General features: G+C 34.3%; 1 protein-coding gene across 5 annotated transcripts in view; it reads right to left on the bottom strand.

The window, feature by feature from the left end:
• Rfx3 (regulatory factor X3) overlaps positions 1-21030 on the bottom strand; it is a 285362-nt gene that overhangs the window by 26215 nt on the left and 238117 nt on the right. For 3 of the 5 annotated variants that reach the window (XM_023721954.1, XM_023721953.1, XM_004637183.2), the window contains 4 exons: positions 18129-18226; positions 15470-15619; positions 11333-11541; positions 575-728 (listed from right to left, as the gene is read on the bottom strand). In XM_023721954.1, the coding sequence (XP_023577722.1) occupies positions 575-728; positions 11333-11541; positions 15470-15619; positions 18129-18226 (611 nt within the window). Of the gene's footprint in view, positions 1-574; positions 729-11332; positions 11542-15469; positions 15620-18128; positions 18227-21030 lie in introns of those variants that run through there. The other 2 variants (XM_023721955.1, XR_002822343.1) reach the window with 2 other exon arrangements.

Genomic DNA, 21030 nt, shown 5'->3' on the forward strand with positions numbered 1-21030 from the left:
TTTTGATGGGGGTTACTAACAATGTGTCATTTACTATAATTAATTGTAAAAAAGAAATGTTCAACATACTATTATGGTCATACCTCATGCATATTTCCCTTGCATTCCTAACCCTTAGCCTTTCAGAAGAATTAATCTTTATTTCCCATTCAATAGATTTAAATCCAATTGTTCTTAAGCTTTTATTTTGCAGACATACTTTCACATGAAATAATCTATAATTGTATAATTCTTTGATTAAAAATACACATGAAGCAGAAGGGCCTAGCATATTTACGATGGGACTGTAATCTGTATACCTTTCTGCTAGGTGGCTCACACCAGCAGTGGTACCTACATGCTATTCCATGCGTGACTGTACTTGCATTACACAAGCTCCCAATGGAACAGTTATGCATATATTGTTAGTGGTTCAAGTCAGTGAAAATGTGTTCAGGACTCTTTGCACTGATTTAACATTCTCTGAGGTCTGAGGCTCACTTAGGTAGAACCATAGATTCAGTCAAAAACTAATATACTTCTCAGGTTATTATTATAAAAATCTAACACATCACAGCTCTTTCTCTTCTCTTACCTCGCCCATGACTGCTATAGGAGTTTCTCCTGTTGCCTGAGCAACACGATGTTCTACTAAGTAGAACATATACTCATCGTAGAGTAGACGGATCAGGTGAAAGGAGCCAAAGCTAGCAGCACTGCGTAAGGTTAAGTCCCGAATAACCATTGAGCTGTGCCAAGAAAAAAGACATATATAAGCAGTATTAGTGACAATAATTAGAGACGAAGCCTTTATTTTTTATTTTAATTTTTCGAAGCCTTTATTCTTATTAAAAGAAGTTGCAGGGCTAGGGAGATAGCTCAGTGTTCTAAGCACCTGCCTGGCAAGGGCAGGGACGTGGGTTTGATCTCCAGCATTGTAGGCAATGCCGGCCCTGCCCTGGCTGCACTAAGCCAGCCACTGAAACTGGGCGTGGTGGTGCATGCCTGTAATCCCAGCACTGGGTAGGCCCAAAGCGGAGGATCACTATGAGTCCAAGCTGTGTTGAGAGACCCTGTTCCAAATACATTTAAAAAAAAAAAAAAAAGCCATAGCATGAAACTTGCCATGAAATAATTTCATTATTGAAAGTAGGTAGCTGAACTAATTTACAGATGTTAAAGAGGTATTCCTCAATACGGCTCCATTCTTATTGGAACTAGACAGGGAAACATCCTTTTACTATCACAGGTATGACTCCACTTCCACTAATGAGTCAGAATTCAACAGCAATAACAAAAAAGAGTTTTTTAAAGTTGATAACTTACCACCTATAGTAAGGCAACTCTAAGTGAAAATCCTACTGAGGTTAGCACTCTGTCATCTATAAATGATGACCGTTAGGACATACTTTGGAAAAATATGTATCTGACTAAGACAGAGTACAAAACACTTGCATTTGAACAAGTACAAAATAATAAGGAAAGTTCCCAGAAAATTCATGTAGAATGCAGGTAAGCATGTCTGGGGATTCCAGCTAGTCTTGTTGGAAGGCAAATTTATTAAGTGATTCCAGTTTTTTACTGATATTCTTTAAATTAACACCATGAGAAGCTACTATGATAAAACCAACTAAAAATGCTAATATTTGGAAATGGAGAACATTTAATTCATGTAATACTCAAATGTGATTAACAGAATATTAGCAATAAATTCTACTACATTCAAAATAGAAATGAACCCCAAATAAAACCTTGGTCTCACATAAAAGGTGATAGTCACTAAGCTTGATCATGTACTTCAAATTTCTTTTATATTTGTCACTGAAAACAAGAATATATATATCTACAAATGTGTGCTTATTATACTTTAATTCAGATTTTTGCCCTACAAATACTAAAATAGCCATTACATTCTTAGGAGGAAGAGAGAGAATCTCTATGCCTTGTTTGACAATGAAGAATTGACAGGGCCAGGGAGATGGTTCAGTGGGATAAGCGCTTCCCTGGCAAGCGCAAGGGCCTGAGTTCAATCCCCGGTTCTGACAAAAAAAAAAAAAAAAGAATTCAGAAATGCCAGGCACAATGGCAAAACAAATTATTGTATCTAGGTATTGTTTTGGTTTACATCCTATTTAAAATAGTAAGTAATTCACTGAATTCTATACATTCAGTTTGGCAAGGAAGAGATCATCACTGTACATCTGAAACCCAGAAGCCTTAGATTCTGATTCTGGTGTTCATTAGTTGATGGCTGACCTCAAATAAGTGATTTCTCTGAGACTGTTTTCTTCTCATAAAAGACAATGAAAGCAATGGTTTCTGTGTTTTCTACAATATATGATTGTTTCCAGAAAAAAATGAGGTAAAGAATGTAAAATCAACTTATGATAGAACATAACTTAAAATATAAGTGACTGTGATTGGAACATACACAGTACAAGGGGCCAGGGAGATAGCTCAGTAGAATAAGCGCTTGCCTGCCAAGCTCAAGCTGAGTTCAGTCCCCAGTTCCAAAAAAAAAAGTACACAGAAAAGTTGAGCTTCTTATTCTCATTTGTTTATGACAACAAGAAAAAGATTACTATATACTAAAGGCAGAGGACACTTACTTCCATGCATCTGTTTACAAGAAAGAAAAACAAATAAGTAAAAACCCTGTAAGTTTAGAGACCTAGTTTACCACTATGTGATCTTTAGTATGATCACAAATACCTTTCTGAGGCTCAAATGTTAGCCTCAGAGTTGAATAAGTACAGTTGTTCCTCTTATGGTTTTGGTTTTCTTATTTTTCAGTTTCCTGTGATCAGTTACAATCTGAAATTGTTAAGGAAAATTCTAGAAATAATTTATAAATTCTACACTGTGTGCTCTTTTGAGTAATGTGATGCAATCTCATGGCAACCTGCTCTTTACCTCCTGGGATGTGATTCATTCTTTTGCCCAGTGTATCTACACTGCATCTACCAGCTACCTATCACTTAGTGGCTTAGTTATCAGATTTTCTGCCACATTACACAGTGCTGACATTCAAGGAAACTGTACTTTCCTTAAATAGCCTCAAAGTCCAAGAGTAGGGATGTTGGTAATTGGGATATATCAAAGAAAAACAGCACATCCTTCCAGTGAAATGGTAAAGATTCCTGATTTATGGGAAAAAAAAACTGTATACTGAGACTGCTAAAAATCTATGGTAATAAGAAATCTATTTTTAAAACTTTAAAGGAAAAAGAATCTGCTAGTTCTCCTGTCATACCTCAAATTGCAAAATCTATGGCCACAATGCATGATGGGTGTTCAGTTATAACAGCAAAGCATTAAATTTCAATATTCTATCCTCTCTGCAGTCTAGCATCCATGAGGTATCTTGCAATATATCCCCAAGGACTGGGTGATAACAGTAGACTGAAACTACAGTGACACCTTAGTTGTTCAAAAGCTCCAAACTTAACTTTCCACTATTCCAACAGCAAAGTTGGAAGAAAATTCTACAGCGTGATCCTATCTTTGCTCAACAGTCAACCAAAATTCTGACCTGAAAAATCTTGGATGGCCCAGAGTCACAGGTTGCATCTTATAGCCAACACAAAGGGGTGAGGCTTCAGGTAAGTTCTTGCTCAGACAATATATATAGTGCTTGTGTTATTGTGTTAGAACATCAGTCACTGTGCTTCTATGTCCTTGCACTTCATAGGCATAAAATATTGTAGCTGTGGCTCCAAAAAAAGTAAGCAATACCAGCAGTGAAGCTAAGAGAAAAACTGTGAGAACCATAACAGAGTTAAAGAAATTATTGAAACATTTGTTAAAGTTCTGTGAAAATTAATTTATAAGTTTTGGGCCTCAGAACCAGTTTGTTGTTTTCTATTATTTCTTATGAGAGAAACATGTTTAATTCTCTAAATTTTCAATGTTTGAACAGGAATTTGAAAAAAACTGAGTTTAATAACTGAGGTATTACTATACTCATTACTACACTGCTACATATACTAGAATTAATAATATATTATTTACCATAATTACTAGTTCTTATGGATTATTATTGATTCATTAGAATCAAGTACCCTAATGATTTCCCTATATTTAGATCTCTACTTATATGAATTATTAAAAATATATGAACATCTACATTTGTGTGCAGAACATATATCAAAAACTTCTGCTCAAAATTCTACTTTTCCTTTCCTAAAATTTTATGACACATAATTTGTGAAAATAAATTATATGAATCTAACTATTTGAAATTAAATATTTCTTTTCTTACAGAAAAAATTCTAAGAGCAGAGAATCCTTCATTTAAAAAAGTGAAGACATGGGTATTCCATTTCCATTCACATATTGTAGGTGCATGAATTCAGCAAAGTAATCCAATATAGTCCAGCAGTCCATTATCCACATGACTGACAATGTCAGAAATTGTTGACTTGAGCCTTTTACAGCTCAGCATATTAATGTGGCTTTACTTTTTATACTTCACTTTTATACTTTTCTGCTGGACGGTTAAGACCAAGACAAAAGCAAGACCTATATAACAAAAATGTAACTTTTGTATCTGACAAGGTCAGTTAAATCCCCTCAGGATTTACCCTGAAACCCTGTGTAGCAGTTTGTCTATCTTTTGTCAGTGTCAGCCATGTGGATGAGTCACGGCCATTGCTTGTACAATTTGCTCTCTGTGAAAGCCTAAGAGAATGTTTTCTCTCCAGGTGACTCTCCTTAGGCACACTCTACATTGTTGATCACTTTCCTCTATGGCCCCATAATCTCCTTGATCAGAAAATTTGGGACACCACTGAGTTATAGGATGTTACAGTAATACCCATCTCTGACAAAAGTAAACAAAAAAGGGAATATAAATGAAGGACCATTTCATAGTGAAAAAATATATATCTGTATATACAAAATAGCATAGTATACAACTACTTTCTCTTAGTTCAATGAGAAGAAAGTTTTGAACTAATATTGTTTAGACAAGATATTATGTTTGCATCTTGTACTATGAATAACTACTACAAAGACAACAATATGCAATGTATTAATTATTTTAACTGTCCTATTAACCTGTTTTGAAACTGTCTCATTGCTACTTCTTTCTCAATAAAATTCATACAAAAAAAGAAACAATACAAGATTTCACTAAGCAAAGTAATAGGAATTCAACAATGGTGGCTGTATTATATGATGCTATCTTCAAGTTAGTTGTTCAGATTACCAAATATAATTGAGTAAGATTTGTTTAAAGAAAACACAAAACAATAACAAAGAACTTATTAAAAAATTCGAAAGAGGAAAATAAAAGAGTAAAAAAAAGTGAAGAACAATACAAAAATAACAATGAAATAATATACAGTGTTTTACCTACACTGACACAATCTTGAAGACAATAATTTGATTTTTTTTTTTTTTTGTATCAGGAATCAAACTCAGGACCTCACACTTGCCAGGCTAGAACTGTGTCACTGAGATACAGCCCCAACCCAAAGACAATAATTTGAAATCACACTAAGAACAGAGTATTAGCTCTCAATTGTATCCATCCTGCTGAAGAAAGTATTTAAACTGCATCCCAGAAGAGACAAAAGGTTTTAAAACACACAGAAGTATAATTTTATTTGAAATTAAAGAAATGCAAGTTAATTTACCACATTTTGCCTATCATATGTATGACATTAGAAAATCCTGTGTTACAGAAATCCTTAGAAAAGAATTTTGTCTTTACAACTACAAATTTACAAAATTTCCTGTAGAGGGGAATTTGACAATATTTATCAAAATGGAAAGTGTCAAATTCTTTGATTTAGCAATTCTAATTCTAGAAATTTGTGCAAGTCAGCAAAGTTGGTTGTAATTGCAGCAATATTTATATTAGTGAGGAAAACTAAAGAGTTTAATACTAGTGAAATAAAATATGGCTTACTTATATGTGGAATTATATGTGGTAGTTAAAAAAGGTAGACATATATATGTTAACTTGGAAATGTTTATCATATAATATTAAGGCAGGGGCCGGGGAGATGGCTCAGTGGAATAAGCACTTCCCTGGCAAGCACAAGGGCCTGAGTTCAATCCCCTGTTCCGCAAATAAATAAATAAATAAATAAGGTGAAGGATCAAAATGTTTCATCTCATTTACATAGATTCCCTATACAGTTTTAAAACAACTCCTATACCTAAATAAGACAATCTAGTACTTAGTACTGAAATGGCACACTTCATTAAAACAGCTTTAGTTCCTTTAACATATCCCTTATCCCTTTCCAGATTTATGCTTTTGTCCTTGTTCTTGCTCTTTAAAATACAATAAAAAGATACATACAATTTTCTAAAAATATAATCATTATATAAATTTTAAAAAACTCTTTCAAAACACTGAAAAAACATAAATGCTCAAAATAAGAGAATAAGGATATTTTTATAAGGTATGATACATGCATATAATGGAATAACCTGACGACATTCAAAATTATAGTAGCCCATTTACTTACAGAAAGTGAAATTGTTCTGATTTAAGTTACCTGTGGGCAATCACAGGCTTAAATATTTAAATAGCAAATCCCTGAAATAGATACTCCTAATTAACATCAGGCACCATTCTGAGTAGCTTGATGAAATTTTGTGCAGTCCTTTACTGTCCTGCTCACAAAATGAAACACCCCTTTGTTGAGTGTATCCAAGCTGCATATGAGTCTCACCTGTTATTTATTCAGTAACTGCACTGCTTATCCAGATCAGCTGTGGAAGTACGATAGCGCTTGTGTTAAGCAACCCTCATTCTGCTGCCTAGCACTATGGTACCTCACAGTGGTCCATTATTTATCTTACTGCATCTTTTCACATAGGCACTGCATCATCTCTCACTGTTACAAAGTAAGTGCAAGCACAATAAGCCTTGGAGAGAGAAAAACACATTCATATAACCTTTTTAACAGTACATTATTAAAACTTCTGTTATTGTTTTAGTCTCTTATTATACTTAATTTATAAATTAAGTTTTATCTTAGGTATGTGCCTATGTACAGGAAAAAGTAAAAAATGTGTGTGTGGATATAGTTACAGTTACAGCCATATATAGTTCAGTACTACCTCCCATGGCAGGCATCCTCTGGGGACCTTGGAGGGCACTACTGTATGTTTCCAAAGATATTTAATAACAAGAAATGATAAGTATACAATGTTAAATGTTAAATGAAAAATGTTTAGGGGAAAATATAATTAATTATCTTTGATAAACAACTGGATCGCAATTCTATTTAATACTAAAATAAAATGTTTTGATAGTGTTTCTTCTTCTGAATAGTAAACTTATGAGTCTTTATAGTTTATTCTTTTGGTAGTTTTTGTACTTCTAGATTTTTCTAATCCTATCCCTTATTAATTTAATAATAAAATATCTGTTTCAAAATATGACATTATATTATAGAAAAACAATCTTGAGTAAGTTGATTATTAATCTTTCCAGACAAATATGACACATAAAATAAATTAGCTCTTTATTTCTAAATTCAAATTTCAAGCCTTGATATTTCTGTTAAAATATAGTGAAATCATGAATTAATTAAGGAGAATGTTCACAGTAAACAGTTTTCTGTTATCATTATAGACATGCACAGTCAATTAAATTTTGCAAAATAATTCACACTTATTCATTTAATAGATATTTCCTCTGTGCCCACTCTGTGCTACAGTCTTGTTTTAGAACAGGGTAGACAAAATTTTGGTTTTAGCAGAGTTCACAACTAGTAAATGAGGGAGTCATTTAACACACAATATACGTAAAATATAATGTTAGGCAGAGATAAATCCTACAAATCACATTTTGAAGTTAGAAAGTAACGGGGACAGGCATTTAAGTTATGGTGTCAGGAAATGTTTTTTGGAGGAGCTGACGATATCTGTAGAAAATGCACTGAAGTGAGGGAAAATTGACAGGAATGCACAGGTGAAATTTTCCTAGCAGAAAAGAGAGTAAACCCAAAGATCTTGAGGCAGAGCTACAGCATGGTCACAGAAAGGCCAGGAGGCAGATGTGGGTAAAGGACAGTGACACACAGGATGTCATAAGGTCTGCAGGGTACCTAGTAGCTGGACCTCATCTTGTAGGCTATGTAGTCCTTTGGATTTTACCACAAGTATGCCAGAAATTTTCAAGCCATTAGGCAATCATTTTATTTAATACAATATGTACATGTAATACTAAATTCTGTTGGAAAGTTTTAAAAATCTGTTACCTCTCAAGTATAATTACTTTCTTTTTTTAAAAAATCTTTACAGGGTCTTGGCATGCAGCAGCTCAGACTCATAGTGATCCTCTTGTCTCAGCCTTCCCAGCACTGGGATTACAGGCATGTGCCACCACACCTGCTTTCCGTGGCCAGCTTAGTGTGGGGCCAACACAGCATGTGATACTGGGGACTGAACCCGGGTCCTTGCACTTGCCATGCAGATGCTTGGTCTAAGAGACCGTCAAGCTATCTCCCCAGCCCAAATTAATACCTTCTTTTAAAAAAATACTAATAAGCACACAATGAAATTATTGTCATACGTTTATGCTAAGTTATCATGTACTCAACTATTTTTAAGATCAGAATTATAAACCTTAATTATTATATAATGGCCAAAAATACATTTGTGTATTCATCCTCATAATTTACTGCATGAAAATTACACATATCCCTTAGCACATATTACTCATCACACTTGCCTCTCTGCAGGTTACAGCATCAGTGCCTGTGACACCCCTGTGAATTCTCAGTCTAGCAGCTAATTCAAAGAGCATTATTCTTTGGGAAAAACTCATACTGTCTAGTGTTTGTGGGTAAACAAGGCTCCTTGTACTCTTTTTCAAGTCACAGTATCAAAGCTATGCATTTTGTTCTTTCTTTTCTTTTCTTTTTCCTTTTTCTTTCTTTTTTTTTTTGGGGGGGGATAGGGTCTTACTATTTAGTACAGAATGGCTTTGAAACCACTTATGTAGCCCATGCTGGCCTTGAATTTGTGGCAATCCTCCTGTCTCTGCCACCACATCCAGCCTGTATTTCGTTCTCTATTTTTTACTGTATTTTGTAGTGCTTAAGACTGAACCCAGGGTTCTTTTTTTCTTTAATGTATTTGGTACAGGGTCTCACTTGACTTGTAGTGATCCTCCTGTTTTCAGCCTCCTCAGCACTGGGATTACAGGTGTGAGCCACCAAGACCAGTCTCAGTGGTACACCTGGGGGAGAGGCTGGCACTGCATGTGGTGCCAGGGACCAAACACCAGTCCATGTGCTGGCCTAAACAGCCTGCTGAGCTATTTCACAGGCCCTCATTTCCACATTTCTAAGTATGTATATAGAATTTTAGAAATGAATGAGATTAAGTATCTGATATCAGAGTATGAAGGGTCTGCATGTAACATCTAAATTCACAATGGCATTTACAAATTTACCAAATTTTGGCATTTATAATGCCAACATCATTTTTTAAAGTGCTCTAATTCTGATTTTCATATGGTTCATGAATACAGTTTTCATAACTCACTATGTTCTAATGCCTCAGTTAAAAGCAGTTCAGACAAACCTAAGGTCTTAGGTTTCTCAGCTATTGATTTTGCGTACCAGTAGGAGGTATGCATCTGTCTAAATGTGCCTTTCTTCTGTGGCCCCAAACTGTACACCTTTAAGTCCTTTTGAAATGAAAATAATAACTGTAATAGTGTCTAATAATAACAAGCCCATTATTCCCAGCTCAGGGAAGATGGAGGGCAGGGAAGTGACGATCTACTGTGTTTGTATATCTGCAGAGAACAAGAAACACAAGTAAGTAATTTTCTCTCCTTTCAAGCTACCTAGAAAAGATCTCTGTGGAGATGAAGGTTCTAGGGGTGTATTTCTAAAATTATATCAATGAAATATAGAGAAAAAGATAATCCACAAGAAGGAGTAAAGGTAAGTCTGAAACTAACAACACAGCAAGCAAAAGAAAGGAAAAAAAAGAAAAAGAAAAAAACCTTTTTTTTGTGTGAGGCAAAGATAGACTATCTTTGGTTATGTAAATTTCAGAAGAGCCAGTCAGTGTGACTGCTGCTTGATCAATCATTCATGGAACACACATACTATTTATATTATTTTCTGGGAAAATTAATGAATAAGGGAATGATTCCTGAGCAAACAGGAAAGTATCTGAAATCCTTTTAGGAAATGTTCCCAAATTACAGTTTTGAATTCTATCTGAAGAAGCAAAACATAAACTCATATAATAGAACAATAAATTCCCAGGTTAAAAATATTACTTACGTAATTTATCTTATGAAATACAAGTCCATCCTGCAATTCTATCCTACATAAACATCATATCAATACCGACCAACACAGATCACAGATGCTGTTTGCACCCTTGTAGGAGGGCTACAGTCAGTTACCTGATCTTTGCTATCATGTATAATATAATCAGAAAGCCCTTTCTCCTCAGAAGCCCTCTGTTTCTATGCCTATGAAAACATTCATCTTTATCTACATTATTTTAATTAAAAATGGTTCATATTAAGAAGCTACAGTACTATCTTCTAGATATTGTCATATATCAGAATCACCAAGAGAACTTTTTAGAAAGCAAAACAACAAATCTTCGTCCTGATACTATCCATTCCTAATCCCTATGTCCTAACTGCCATGATTGTAATTGCTTGAGAGGGAACCTAGAAGTTTTAAAATATTAATTCTAATTTTCTGGTGTGCAGTCAGGTCTATAAACAGCTGTAATTTTGGAGATTATAAAATCACATACATGGTCCTTGTATGTATCAGAATCATTTGGAAGTCTTCAAAACGTAGGCTGCTGGACTGTACCTCCAAAGGTAGGTTTGGGGAATGACATAAAGATTTACACTTCTGATATGTCTCCAAGAGGCGGCAATGCTACTGGTGTAGGGACAATAGTTTTGGGATCATGAACAGAACGAAAGAGTGGTGTGAGAGCTGGCAATGTAATTCCTAGTAGAGTGTTTGCTAGCATGCACAAGGCCCTGGGTGCAATCTCCTGGACTACAAAACAAACAAACAAAATGCCTAGAAAAAGAGTAATACTAATGCCTTAAGAAAAAAAGCTTAAATAAAGTAAATTATTAAAGGGAGGACTGTGGCCCTTTTCTGACTACTGTCTAACACATTTTCTACATTGCAATCTCAGGTAGTCCCATCTAACAACTTCTAGGGCCTTGAGCCGTACAACATCCTTTCCTAGGAGAATGTTTATTTTCTTCACCTTTCTTGGTTCATTTCTACAACACCAATGACTGAGTTACAGCAGTAAGTTTTATTCATTTCTTTGTCTGAAAAGCAGGCACATACACATACATTTGCTGAAATTAAGACAATACCTGTAGAAAGACCATTTCAGCAGAAATTGCCTGGCTGCTTTTGGAAAACTGGGTCTTCCTTCATAGGGTTTCAGCGCTTGCATCATCACGTTGTCCAGCCAGGCAGCCCACTGCTCCAGGGTGCTCTGCTGCTGAAGAGTCATCTTGAAGTCCGTTTCCAATCTCTGAACCATGCTGTCGTCACACTGGCACACCCAGGAAGCCTGCTCCTGGGACAGTGCGTGGACAGCAAAGGGAAAACTCAACTCAGTATCTTTTGATTGAATGTCAGCACATAGACCAATGCATAGATAGAAATTATAAGCTGCAAAGAGTTCAGGGAATCAATGAAATGCACAACTATTTCTCTTTGCTCATTCTGGTAAAAAGTGATTGATGCAACATACAAGCATGATTTTTGTTTTTCCTACATTAGCTAGTCCAATTAAAAAAGTAGAATATGTAGTTGTTTAAGAAGAGAAGTCTAAACATACAGGGTGAAGGCCTTTTCACCTTTTTTTTTTTAAATTTATGTATTTGGTACACGGTCTTCCTAAATGGCTCTGACTTGTAGTGATCCTCCTGTTTTCAGCCTCCCCAGTGTGGGAATTCCAAGTCTGCGCCACCACACCTGGACTCTTCATCTTATTCTTTTCATACTACCTTCCGAAGATTTTTTTTTTCTCTCCTTCAGATAAAATTTTAAAATCAATTCATTTGAGAAGATGTAAGATAAGTCATATGGATAAACAGATTCAACTGGCCAAAAGTGATCCCTCAGGATTAAAAGAAAATGAAACATTTTAGTGATGATAGGGGGTGACACATATGCTTGTGTAAGCTTATAGGTTGGGAACAGAAATCCTAAAGGCTATCTTTAGAGTTATGAATGCAAATTAAGTCACAAAACTGAAAATAACCAACATTATCAACAACAAAAACTCTTGAAAAGATACTGACATGCTACCTGCCAAGGAATTTGACTCCTTAATCTTTCTTCAAGTTTGGTTGGGAAGTTCCATAGTCAGTAATAGAATGACAAGAGGAACTTCCAGTTACTGTTCAGTGGCTGCCATTAGCTTTATGACATTGTCTGTCTTATGTTGTATTTAAGACTAAAAGGAAAAAATCCTGTTCTTTCAAGGTCAAAGTATAATTTTTGGCCAATACAATATTTCAGTGAGAGAAAAAAAGATTTAAATCTAGATCCTCAGTCAACTGAGCCAATGTGAAGCAATTTTATCTGTGTGAGCATCAGTTTTCTGGAGTATAAAAATAGAGAAATGAAATTTAACAAGAATTTAAAAACTGGGTTGATTATGCTCAGATCATTGTTTAAAGATGGGCTTCTTTAACAGAGTATTTATAAGGTCCTAATTTTATATAACTAACAAGAACACATCTGTGATTTTTGTCAGCAATGTCTAAAGCTTTTACTCTATACGCTTTCAGCAGACAGTTCCATGTAAATTGATTAACCAAGCTGAAAATTTTTAACTAATAATATTTCCATTCTTTTAGTTCCAGCATCTTACCGCATCTTACTGACTTTACCTATTTTAGCGTCATCTCAACCCAGAAGTATTTCATTTTATAATTCTCAACTGACAATACCACTGAGTAACTTTCTTTATTTTCTAATTCTTTCATAAATTCTTTTAGCTCTCATCCCTTAAATATCACTTTCAAATATTTTAAGTATTATAAAATAGGATTAGAGAAAAAACTGAAAATACAAATACAGAAAAAAGAGAATATTATGCCTAAAATGTAATATGTTGATGTTAAAACCTTTACACATCCACATAAAAGTGTATGTCTATGTTATAATACATGTATATTCTGTTATTTATGTACATATAACATGTCTAATATTTACATTTAATTTACTCATATTTATGAGTATTTACATTTTATATTTATTCTTCTGCATAGTAAGTAGAATTAAAAATGGGTCATACATATTCTAAGTATTTTGTTTAATGTAATGATATATGAGTATGTTTTTCTCTGGGGAAATATAGAGCTATATTTATTATTCAAAGAATAAGTTTATTTCATAGGTTGAATATACCCTATTTATATAACAGAACTCAAAACAGAGATTTATTTCAATTTTTTCTTTCATAAAAAAAGGCAGAATTAGCAATCTTTCAACTGTATGTTTGCTTTACTCTATGTTTGAGGAAATTCCAGACGTTTTTCAAAAGGGGCTGTAGCAGTTTACCTTATACCAAGAGTGTAGGGGGCCGGGGAGATGGCTCAGTGGAATAAGCGCTTCCCTGGCAAGCCCAAGGGCCTGAGTTCAACCCCCGGTTCCAAAAAAAAAAAAAAAAAAAAAAAAAAAGTATATGAGGGTTCCTTTTTTCCACAACCTTACTAAAGGTGATTATTATCTGTCTTTGTTATTATACCCATTTTGGTATGTGTGAAGTAGAGTATCTCCTTGTGGTTTTTACTTGCATTTTCTTGGTGGTAATGCTGAACATCTTCTCAGGTGCTTATTGAAAAGTTCTTTTTAAAGAAACATCTATTCAGATTTTTGTCATTTTAAAATCAGATTTTTATTATTATTGGATTGTAATAGTTTTTATTGTTGTTGTTGTTGCTGTATTTTAGGGAAGGATTTACAGGGTGTTCAGCATCTCACTACTATTTTGGACTCAGTAGTGATCCACCCATTTTCAGCCTCCCAAGAGCTGGGATTACCGGCATGTGCCACCACATCTAGTCTAAACTGCTGTTTTAGTGCCCCCTCAGGGGCGGGGCAGGCACCGCAGGCCCGTGGATCAAACCTTTGGCCCCTGCGCCTGCTTGCAGGTGCTTTAATCCAGAGCTATTTGGCCAGCCCTTTGTAATAGTTTTATACACAGGCTCTGTTTGTTCAAGACAGGGTCTCTCTATATAGCCCAGGCTGGCCTCGAACTCACAGCAATCCTTCTGCCTTGTCCTCCTGAGTTCTGGGATCACAGACATGAGCCACCATCCCAGCTTTATACATACTTCCTTTATGAGACACATGATTTGCAAAACTTTCCTGGCATTCTGTGAGCATTCCTGGCATTCCATTTTCTTGACTCTCCAAAGTTTTAAATTTTGATTATGTTCAGCTTATGTATTTTTTCTTTTGTTCCTTATGCTTTAGATTTGCAATGATATTTTTTTTTAAATATGGATAACAATCAGGTTTACTACTTCAGCATCAGAAATAAAATTTGTTAGAATTCTAAAATAATATTCTGAAATTACTTATTTTTAAAAGTATACTTTAAAGTATAAAGGAGTAAAATAATTTTATTTTATTTTATTGATATTAGTAATTAAACTCATAACCTTGAACTTGCTAAGCAGGCACTGTGCCATTGAGCTATATCTCTAGCCCATGAGTAATGTAATTTCGTAATGAGAGTAAAAGCTTTTTTTTTTTTAAATTTAAACTATAAGGTAGCCCAACTTATTATACCTAATACTTTTCAAGGGAACAAATATTACCGGGGCAATTTTTTATATAGAATTTTGTTTGCCCCTTTAAGGTGGGTTAGTACAATAATGAAAACTGTCTCCCTGCTTGACATGGTAAAAATTACTAAATATGTAAACTAACTGAAGGATAGATGGTATAAGATGAGAAAGTACCCCCAACCCTGAGAAAGTAAAGCCTTGAGAAATTGAGTAACTTGCCCAAGATCTTACAGACAACAGATGAGGGAGTTTAATTTCTTGCCTAGCTTTGAAGTCTGTGGTCATCACTGTTCTTTACCTATCTAGCACTTCCTGGGTGTATTATGTTGCCTCACAGGACTACATGTTTTAGCAGACTTAAACCACAAAGCACAGATGTAGTAAAGTCATAGCTGGGTAAACCTTCCTTTCTGGGATACTGTGGATATAGATGTAGCTGTGTACACTGCAGACTTTGAAAAGAAATTTGATGGTCTTAGTTTAGGAAAGTAAATAGAGTACAGTGAAGGAACTCAAGACGCACAAGCCCAAACAACGCCTGGTTTCTCTTGTATGAAAAAAACTCAATATATATAAGACATAATATAAAAGACAAGAGAGAGAGAGAGAGAGAGAGAGAGAGAGAGAGAGAGAGAATATATATATATATATACATATATTTTTTTAAAGACACACTTTTTGGGAAAACAAGACTACCTGGACATTGGCAAAGTCCACCCGGTTGAGGTCGTTGAGCATCTGGTTGATTTGGGAGGTGTTCTGAAGTACTGCGCGAGCTGCCTGGGCCAGGTGATTGAGCGACGTGTATCTTCGCAGAGTCTGGGCAAAGGCACTTACAGCGGCAACCTGTAAAGAAATCCAAGTAAGCATAGGCTGCTTTTCCTTCCAGAAAAATAAACCACTGTAATCTTCCAATCTTTCTTCCTCTGCCAAATGTAAATGCTTCCCTTTGACACTTACTTCAAATTCATTTGGTGAACTTAGTTCTACATTATAGCATTTAAATCTCTTAAAACTAAGAATTATTTTCCTTTTGAATACACTGAGGTCAAGACTAAAACAAACTCCCACATTCTTCAACATCCGAGCGAAGCATTAATTAAAAGCAGTTTTGCAAGTAACTACTCATCCACATTAAGAAATCACTTTTCCTAGTGAAGTAGGGGAAATGGCTTTTTATTTCTTTTTCAACGTTTTTAGGGCAAACAGGAAACAGGCAAATAAAAAACTGTAAGTGAAAAATACAGAGTTTCATTTTTAAAAATTGCATTAAAAATACTTTTCAGAGTACTACAATTCAGATTCATTTTTACAACATTTTTAACAACACAGTGACACTGAGGCAAAAATGAGAGAGTTCACAGCTTTTATAACAGTACATTTATCAGAGATAAGCAACTAGAACTCTCAGGATTTGAATTCCTTAACAGGGCTATAAAGGAAATTTTTACTTGATTGTCAACATCTATTTTCTGCTTTTGTCTGTCCTACTCTGGCCCAAGAAGGCTGACATGACTAAATCTCAAAATCACACTAACCACCTCACTTGTCCTCCAGACCCCAGTGGTTTGATGAATGACAGGCACTGGTAGGAGACCGAAGGACGGGAAGACAGCGATCAGAATACCTAGTCTTCCCAGCTTCTGTCCTCTGCCTCTCTGAATAGTAACTGCTTCCCTTTTCTAAAGCTAAGGGTCCTGGAGGAAGGGGGTTTTCCATGCCACGGCTTTCATACTTTCTCCCACTTTAAACCTTATCTTAATTGGGATTTCTATTCTATTTCTTAACTATTCCTCCACGGTTTTCTCAACTTCATTCATAGCAACAGAAATAAACTCAAGATCTCTTTAATAATTCTCTCTCCCCAATATATCATTGGTTTCTTGTGGGATACCAAATATACTAGCTTATGCTGAAAGTCACCAAATTAATACCAAAAGCCTAGATAAATATCTAATTCTTAGAAATAGAAACTGGTAGGGTTCACTTAATGGATCTGATGATGCTAGCTCTTTAAAATATGTTAAGAACTTTAACATATAGAAATATACGGCATTGCATTAAGTTTTTATGAACATTTAAGCACGCGGTTAAAGCTCAGTTAGTTGAGTGGTCAAATGTGTACACAAGAAAAGAATGTTCTATCTTTTTTTTGTTTTAATGTATTTGTTACAGGGTCTCACTATGCAGCTCTGACTTGTAGTGATCCTCCTGTTTTCAGCTTGCCCAGTGCTGGGATTAGTTGTGTGCCACTATGCCTGCAAATGGTCGCCAGCTCAGCATGCCTGGGCCAGCATGTCCTGTAGTGCCAGGGTTTGAACTCCAGTCCCTGTGCTTGCCTATCAGGCACTTAGTTTGCTGAGCTAGCTCACTGACCAGAAAGTTCTATCATTTTTTTTTTTCAGAACCAAGGATTGAACTCAGGCCCTTGCATTAGCCAGGCAAGCATTTATTCTACTGAGCCCTCTCCCCAGCCAGAATGTTCTATCTTGACAGTGAGATGTTTTATGTCTATATGGAACTTTGGGGGAACTCACATATCATGAAAAGGGAATCTTACATTGTTTTTTATTTCTATGCCAAATTAACTGAATACATGTTATGTACTAGATACTCAGTTAGGTGTCTCACACATAATGTTCAATCGCCATAACACTCTTATGAAAAAGTCTTTATCATAAGACTAATGCTCTTATGATCTACTAAAATTGGTTATTCTAGCTTCTTTGCATATTTGTTAAAACTGGAAATAGGGCTAAGACTCATAAAAGATTTTATGATGGTAGTAAAATGATTAGAAGCATCATTAATTATCACAGTTAACTGTGACGATTTTATAATAAGGGCTTCGCTTATTGAGACTGCTCAACAAGTTATTCAGTCAATAGTATTTTACTTCTCCCCTACTCACACTACCACACTGGGTGGATCAGCTTTAGATATGTAATAAATAAGTGCTTAAAGAACCTGCAATAAAAAATTAATCTTTGCAATTTTGTTGTAAACTGTAAGTGAAAGCACAAAAAGTGGCAGCTGCCTATGCTACCAAAAAAAAAAAACCTCACTAGCTAAATGATATAAATGTGACTTTTGGTACCAAAATTCAGAAAATAAGGAATCAGTTCAATCTTGCTATAGGGATATGTTCACAGACCAACCTAAAATAACGTAACATGGCAGGTAGGGGATAACGTAGATACTAGAGTTAATACATAAGGCCATATGGAGTATCTGTAGATAGAATATCTCTAGCTATGTGTATTATTCTACATTTCGGACATACTAATTATGAGATAACTGTTTACATGAAGAAATGTTTTTTAAATACTGAAGGAAAAGACAAGACAAAGTGTACCTTGGTTTGTATCATTCTCTGTGGAATATTGTTCATGGCATTGGAAAGCCAACCTTCAAGGCTTTTTGCAAAATTTCGAATGGCTTGGGTCAAGGCACCTAAATGATAAAAAATGAAAGCAGAACAAAAAAGGTTTTTATGCTAGAATAAGGGTAAAATATAAACATCAGATACAGCACAGAAGTTATACTGTTCCCCTCCATGAAACTTCAACATTATTCCTAACTTATTTAGAGCATCCAATAATTATATTTTGTGTTTTTTTTCTTTTAAAGCTATTTTGCTCCCAGATACTTAGGATACTTTGTTAGGGATAAACATGAAAACATTTTTGCTTATAGCAGCTTATAGCAACATATACCAGTTGTGAATATATTTATGGAAATTTCTATCTTCGACAGTATACCCTTTCTATTAGCAATTTTGTTGTGCTCAAAGGTTAAGTATTTTCTTTATAAATTCTTCATATTGATTGTTTTAAAGTATTTAACCTAGTTTCATATCTGTAAATAAAAGATACAGTGCAAAGCTTTATTTTTTTCTCTAAGTATCTATTTACACTAAAAGCCATATAACTCTTGTTGAAAAACAAGGTAAATTTTAAATTGTCTGACTTGAAATTTTAAAGTAATTACTTTCCACTTCATTTGATAGGTAAATATAAAACATCAGTGTGATAAAATTGCTGCCAGAGTCTAATTCTCTTACGATACTACTAAAATAGGTTATTCCAACTTCTTTACATATTTGTTAAAATTGGAAATAAGGCCAAGGCTTGTGAGATTTTTATGATGATCATATAATGATCAGAGGCATTGTCAATTATCACAGTTAACTGTGACTATTTTATAATAAGGGCTTCGCTTATTGAGATTGCTCAACAAGTTATTCAGCCAACAATATTTTACTTCTCCCAAACTCACATTACCACACTGTGTGGAGTAGCTTTAGATATTTAATAAGTAAGTATTTAAAGAACCTATAGTAAAAAATAAATCTTTGTAGGCTCACTACCATGTGGCAGATATAAAAATTTACATGGTGTATTATAAGAAACAAAGAAGTTAGAGTTTTGGCCAATTGTTTCCAAAAATAAATTCTTTGGTTTTTTTTTTTTTTAATGCTCAAATAAGTCTGACATGCTTCTCTATTATTTGTGTGTGTGCCTGTGTGTTGTGAGTGTGGGCAGCGTATTCTAATTTATTTAAATGGTTAAATGAAAGAAGAGATTGAAATGGCCAAAATTTGGATTAGGAAGAACACTTAACAAGTGGGGGAGTCTCAATACAAGAATTGGAAATGTTGAATTGTAAATTTGTAAAGAACTAATCTGAAATTTGTAAAGCTTCCCCAAATTGCCAAAAAATAAAAAAGAAATAAAAATACTATTCTCCTGTTATGTATTAGAACCATGAAGTGCAGGCATGAATGGAAATGAAAAAGAGTAAAAAAAAATAATAATTCTTTTTGAAACTCAGTAAGTTTTCTTGAAGATTCAATTTCACAATCTGCATTTTCTATTTTCTTCTGTGAATATCTAATAATGATTTTACTGGAAAAATTTAAAACTTTTTTTGGTATTTAAAAAAATTTAACATGGGGCTTATTTTATCTAGACAAACTTGCTACAAAGAAGATTATAAAATAAAGATGTGTTTCAGATACTAAATGACTAAGATTTTACTTTTTGTAATAAATGACTTTCTATGCCATCTTTAATTATACTTATAATTAAACATTTAATGCTACAAGTTGAATTCTTCTACAATACTTCACACGCAATTTTTTTTTTTTAATTTTCAAATAAAACGTATTGTAGAATATAGTAGCTTCAAGCCGGCTTTAAATAAGTGTGATATGCAGACATTTTTTTTTAACTAAAAAAAGAAATCCCATCTGGACAGAAAATGGTACAGTGATACACTAGTAGCCAAGAAAATACAATTTTAAAAAATAAAATTAAGTACTGTTCTCTTTAAAGGGATTTATGCAAGATCAAAATTATGCAGATTGACTCTGGCAACTTTTAAAGACTGATAAATGGACAGTTTGAAATCTATTTCAAAACTTGTCTCAACTGGTTGAAAATCAGTTTTAAAATGTCTACTACAAGAAGACAGCTATCTAAATTACATTACAAACATTATATTGTTCAGTCTTACTGCAGAATGAGCTCTAAATTTCCAAGTTTCCTTGGTAGGGTGATACATCACTGCAGCTTACAATTTACAAGAATTCACTTTTCTGCTGAACGTAGTGACAAACTACTCAACAGAATAAATTGTTTTTCAAATTAAAATTTACAAAACACAAAGGGCAAGGGTACTATGTATTTAAAATTCTGAAACTTAAAGTCAACTAAAATTGACATAGGATTTAAATTAGGTAACTAAAGCAACAGATTTCAGAACTGTTTAATGAATATTGATGTTGTTGATTTGCCTCAAAAAAGAAACCACTCACTGACAACTCTTCTTGTATCTCATGAGAGAAACTGTACGTTGGTGGCAAGATGTCATAGGCTAATGAGCTATCCTATGCAACTTCTTTGAAACATCTCTGGAGATTATCACTCAGAGCACAGGGAGCAAGAGAGAAACAAAGAAGATCAGATTCTGGAACATAAGCCAGTGGAGAATTTACATAGTAACATTTTCCAAAACAACATCATTTTTCATTAATGTTTAGTCAGGAAACTTGGTTCAGGTAGAGTGGAACACATTAGCAATTTATAAACTTTTGAGACAGTAACAGCACGATTTCTTTCATATTTACTTATTCCTCCATACATTCACATATATGTTCGCTGATCTTATATGTAAATATATACCTAAGCATCTACTTTAAGGTGGTAAGGAATAAACAGTTAATACCTTCCACTGTTCTTTATCATGTTTAGAAA

This window comes from Octodon degus, unplaced genomic scaffold (assembly GCF_000260255.1).
Source record: "Octodon degus isolate 3935 unplaced genomic scaffold, OctDeg1.0 scaffold00087, whole genome shotgun sequence".
Lineage (NCBI taxonomy): Eukaryota > Metazoa > Chordata > Mammalia > Rodentia > Octodontidae > Octodon > Octodon degus.